The sequence below is a fragment of a genome, unplaced genomic scaffold (genome assembly GCF_019419815.1).
Source record: "Pyrus x bretschneideri cultivar Hongxiangsu unplaced genomic scaffold, Pyrus_bretschneideri_v1 Contig21, whole genome shotgun sequence".
Lineage (NCBI taxonomy): Eukaryota > Viridiplantae > Streptophyta > Magnoliopsida > Rosales > Rosaceae > Pyrus > Pyrus x bretschneideri.
Genome location: NW_025999513.1, coordinates 5,003,909 through 5,009,306, shown reverse-complemented (window position 1 = coordinate 5,009,306; position 5,398 = coordinate 5,003,909). Strand labels below are relative to the sequence as shown.

Genomic DNA, 5,398 nt, shown 5'->3' with positions numbered 1-5,398 from the left:
GAAGATCAATCGGTAGTTATGACACAGTGCAAGCAGTTAAACCGACCTTTTAAGCCCTAAGGACATGGCTAGGAACATTGAACTACATTGCGGTGGGCTCATACAAGGGTATCCCTCGAATAAGCTTGTCTGAGGGCTCCCTCAATGAGCCTCCCTTTGTGTGCGTTCATCGTGTGGGATGCAAGTTCGTGTGTGAATGAGCGGGCCTTTGCTCTTGAGTATGCTTCTAGGTGTGCGAATGTGCGAACATTACCAGAAATGAAAGGATAACTAAAATTTTCTATAAATACATCAAAGCCTGTTTCATTCTTTCAACAGATGTTACTGAATTTCATGAGTTGTGTCGAGATCGTATATGGAGAAGAGAAACAAATTGCAAGAGCTGATACCCTTCTATTTCTATCGGTTAGCAGTGAAATAACACACGAGACCACGAGCTCACTTCCATTGAGGCCACTTGGTTGTTTCTGTGGATCCTTTCCTAAAACTTGAAAAACTGGAATTATCTGCAGCATCGTGCCATACCATTTCCATCTGAAGAAAGTAAATGAGAATATGTTGTCATTGGAAATTATATTAGAAGAAACAACGCTACAAGTTTTAAGTTGGACACTTCAATAAGGTAACAAAGTAATAACAGAGCAAAGAAACATACATCTCCAACAATCACCGTGTCGCCTTCTTTCACACCAAGTTTTATAAGAGATTTGTTCACGCCACAAGCATCCAGAACATGCTGGAACCTTCTCCCAGAATCCACATATCTGTTCAAAAACATTCATTACAAATTTTCCGTGACGATTGGAACAGCAAAAACAAGATGCAAATTATATCAGATAGCAACACTGAGGCATCGTAATCAATTTTGGAGAACATTGAATTGTGCATGATCTGACTACAGATTATAAACGTAAGTTGATGAGCACTATGTGTTCCGTGTGACGGTGTGAGACAAAAGAAAACCAATTTATACTAAAACAAGGGTGCTATTTACAGCCATGATTTTATTAAACCCATTGAACAATGGACTAGCTGTCCTTTAGAAACAATACAGCAATAAGAACAAACTGCTAACCATCATACGGAAAACATTGCATGAAATAATTCACACCACAACTTAAACGTCAGCTCTCCAATATGAAAAAAAAAATAGAGGAAAAGGGAATTTCCTGAAACTCAAACAGAGACTCGAGGCCCCTCACTTCACCTTCCCAACCCCTCCCCTCTTTTCCCCTTACCCCCTTCTTTATATCTAAAGACATTTTGTGCACGTGAGCTATTCAAATTAAGGAAATCCTTATCTTTGAGTAGTACTGCATTAGCACAAAGCAATTGAAGAAGAACGAGGTGGCTGTTGATCTGATCTTCATTAATTCATCGATCCATATTCATTATGTATTTTCTAACAAACTACATCATAAAAAGAGGTGGTTGTTGCTTCACTCTATTTACTTGTGCGATTGTCAGACTCACACCACTGATCACTCCCCCCTCATCATGCACTATTCTTTTAAGAAGAAAGAGAAAATGAAACTAAAAGACTTCTATTAGTCAAAATTTCATGATATTGAATCCACAATGCAGGTCACCCATTACAATGCAACTTTTGAAGTTTGAACTTTCCACTATAACCAACAGATAACGAAACAAATTTGATATCATAACAGATCAGACTTGTGATATCAAGAAAGCATAATATGAAAAACTATAACAGTGACATTATTATAACAGTTTCTAACCTACCTCCAATTCGTCATTTGAACAAAGCGTTGCAACCCAGATCCCACAACATGCCAAGTATTGCTACTGCTGTCATGAGTGATCTCAAACTCATTAATAGACGCAGTTTGCTGCTTACGCACCATCTCAGCTACATGATTCAAATTGACCGGGTCTTCCATATCAAAACAAAAGAGACTTGTCAACACAGTGAATGAGTAACCTATGGAGTTAAAGCTTATTTATCCTATAAGTACAAGCAGGTATGGATGTTAAACATTAGTCAGCTGAAAAAAATACTTATAAGCTCTGCTTTTCTCTTTCTTTCCCCTTTTCTTCTGTTATTACACACACAGAATTTTGTTTCTTACAATAATGCGAGACCATTTACATTAATGTATTCATTCCATTTCTCTTCCATTTTCGATCAATTCCAGTGTCGCTTAAATTATAGTAAAGCTTACTTCCAAATTAAACAGTGACATATCTATTTGATAGCCCGTCATCAAACAATCTTCGTAACATGTATAATTTAAACAACCCTATAGTCCATGTGATAATGTGAGAATAAAACAAAATCCACAAGATAATATATGCATGCATTTAGTTAAGAAACCCTTTTAATATAGAAAAAATTAAAGTAAACTGACCTGGGAACTCCTCCTCGGCCACTTTATGTTCTCGTAGAAGCTCATAAGCAGCACAGCTCACTTCATGAGTACCCTCTCTTTTCACTGCACTCATGCAAAAAACACGAATCCCACGAGATTCTAAATTTTCTTTGAATGATGACCAGTTTTCATATGCATCTGGAAGGTCCATTTTATTAAACGCAACTACATAAGGCTTTTCAGCAATTTCAGGGCTAAACAGTTCCAACTCCAAACGTACTGCATCAAACTCAAATTCTGGCTGTTGTGATGAGCCATCTACGACATGTATCTGACATTTCCAGAATGATGAATATTTTATCAATAATGATGGTGTTGATAAAGAATAAAACAAAACATTTTTGCACAAACTTTAAATTAAATAAGGGAACTATATTAGCACTCCAAAATTCTCATTGTGCACTCCAAACATTCTATATGTAGAAAGAAAAATACACTTGTGAGGAAAGCGCAATGAGATTTTTGGAGTGCCAATAACAATTCCTTTAAATAAGAAAATTTGAAACAGTGATTACTAAACAGAGAACAAAAGGGAGTTTTCATTTTCCTCAGCCACAGAAAGAAGTAGACTTAACATTCATCGGAGACTGTAAATTTAGCCTCATAATTTTGCATATATTCTATCATGTAAAGAAGGACACAATGGATGATACCAGAAATTGATTAAAATGACCACCAGAAAAGACCGTATAATTTGGTTGAAGGAGAATTCATACTGTGTTTCCACAGGGTAATATGCGAAGATGAGCTAATGACAACTAAGATGATAAAAAATATATCAAGCTATTTTAATCTTCGAGCATCCAAAATAATTTGTAACAAAGTTCCACATAACTTGAGAGATGATGGTCAAAGCCTATACCAGGGCAGAACACCTCTCAGTGTGCCGTAGGAACTCATGGCCCAAACCGAAACCGCGGTGTGCTCCTTCAAGTAAACCTGGCAGATCTGCTACTACCATTGTAGAATCATAGTCAAACGAAACCACACCCAGATTGGGAAGTAAAGTTGTGAAGGGGTAATTTGCTATTGCTGGCTGAGCAGCACTTATCACACTCAAAAGTGTGCTTTTCCCTGCATTTGGGGCGCCCACTATTCCAATATCTGCAACCAGCTTTAGTTCCAGCTCCAACCACCTGATCAATAATACCAGCATTTATTCATACTGTATCCCTAATTTTGAAATCGCTGGGACCAAGGAAAGGCCATTGATTGTAAGATATCAGACAACATAGACCAATTTTTAAGAATTATTTTAACTAAGCTAATCTCAACTGTTTGATATACTGCCTAGCTTTCAAGATCAAATCTGCAAATCGAGCTTAGAGAAACACTACAAGTCTACAAGTGGGTCTACTTTTACAGTAACATAAGATCTCCTGGAAAGCACCTAGCTTCTAATTGCACCAATATTTAGGTCACCCTACCAATTTCAAACTGCTTCGGCGCATATCATCTTCTACTGCCAGAACGATGTCTCAAATCAATCCTTCAAAAGTTTTTACCATTGTTTTAATTTTGAATGACTACAGACTAACAAAACAATTCCATCTACCACAAATCATCCAAACAATAATAAAGAATCAATGATGACAACAACAGCATGCTTTAAGTTAAAGCAATTCAGATTGACTGACAAGAGACTCAAAGAGGGGTAAACTCACATCTCGGGACCCTCTGCACCATTCTCAGCAATCCTGGGGACCTTATTTGTCCCGGATTTAAACGAAGCGTTTCCTCTCCCGCCTCTCCCTCCAGGCAACAACAATGCACGCTGCCCCGGATGCAACAACTCCAGAAGCACCTCATCCTTCCCCGCCTCTCGGACAACAGTCCCGGGCGCCACCTTAATCACTACGTCCTCTCCCTTAGCCCCATTCTGAGACTGCCCTCTTCCATGATCACCTCTCCCTGCCCGAAAATGTACGCTGTTTCGAAACGGCAGAAGTGAATTCATCGACCCATCCACCTCCATATACACATTCCCACCTCGCCCTCCGTCGCCGCCTGAAGGTCCCCCCAAAGGCACGAACTTTTCCCGCCGCATTGCAACCACGCCGTTTCCTCCGTCCCCTGCCTTGGCAAAGATTTTGGCGCGGTCGAAACACCGCATTACCGCTGGCACTCCCTTCTCCTTCACTTCCACTTCCTCCAATTCACCCTCATTACCGGAGAAATTCACAGCTTTGCCCTCCTTGAACCCTAGGAACTCACCGTCGTCGTTTTGATAAACATTTTCCAGTTCGCCGTCAATTTCACCATCACTGTCATCCTCCTCCTCCTCCTCATCCAGTTCAGAATCGTAATTCCCATCAAAGACCTCAAATTTCCCAGAATTCATCCCTAATTTCTTATATGTGCCACTTTCTTCCTCCTCCTCTTCGTCGCTGCTTAAATAATCAATCTCCTTCTCAACCACCAATGCGGCATTTGACTCAGAGAGCTTCACCTCAGACGAGAACTCCAACAACGACGCATCGAGGGACGGGAGAGAGAAATCCTCTCTGGGAGGCAGGCGAGTGTAGGTGGTGGCCTCGACGCCAACGGAGGACAACTGCTTCGCGCCGGTTCGACCCTTCAGCCTGACGTTAGGGTTAGGGTTAGGCCTCGGAGTTACCTGCTTCTTATTCGGAGGCTTGCGAGTCTGTGGGACCCTCGGGCGAGCCATGGCGCACGGGCAGAAGCTTATGGATATGGTCGCCATTTTCAGGCGCGGCAAAGTGAAACGAAACTCCTGAGTTTTCTTCAACTCAACTGGAAACAGCCTAGTGTGTCGGCATGCCACGTGTCCTGTTCTGGATTACGTTTTCGAAACGCAGCGTTTTGTTCATGGGCTTTTATTCTTTTCCCTTTCCTTTGCACCCTTGTTAAGCCATCTCTAGCAGCGCTGCAGTGGACCCATGTTCTTGAATTATTTGGATCATAAGTACGGGACGTTGGAGCAACGGTATATTTGTGTTATACAAGTTATTTTTTTTAGAAAAAAAGTTATACTCTAGTTAGCAAGG

At 40.6% G+C, this 5,398-nt stretch overlaps 1 protein-coding gene across 1 annotated transcript; it reads right to left on the bottom strand.

Annotated features, from left to right (window-relative positions):
• Positions 1-259: 259 nt before the first annotated feature.
• LOC103958572 (GTP-binding protein OBGC, chloroplastic) lies at positions 260-5,133 on the bottom strand. The gene is made up of 6 exons (XM_009370851.3): positions 4,055-5,133; positions 3,253-3,526; positions 2,370-2,661; positions 1,744-1,894; positions 656-764; positions 260-534 (listed from the first exon to the last, which is right to left on the bottom strand). The coding sequence occupies exons 1-6, from the start codon at positions 5,092-5,094 to the stop codon at positions 439-441; spliced, it is 1,962 nt and encodes a 653-aa protein (XP_009369126.2). The 5' UTR covers positions 5,095-5,133; the 3' UTR covers positions 260-438.
• Positions 5,134-5,398: the final 265 nt, after the last annotated feature.

What these genes read in the sequence shown, in the direction of transcription:
- LOC103958572 (XM_009370851.3), bottom strand. Translation starts at nt 5,094, where the DNA reads ATGGCGACCATATCCATAAGCTTCTGCCCGTGCGCCATGGCTCGCCCG. An exon ending in GGCCGAGGAGGAGTTCCCAG is followed by an intron (nt 1,895 to 2,369) that starts GTCAGTTTACTT and finishes TTGATATGGAAG; the next exon opens with ACCCGGTCAATTTGAATCAT. An exon ending in GTTCAAATGACGAATTGGAG is followed by an intron (nt 765 to 1,743) that starts GTAGGTTAGAAA and finishes GTTTTTGAACAG; the next exon opens with ATATGTGGATTCTGGGAGAA.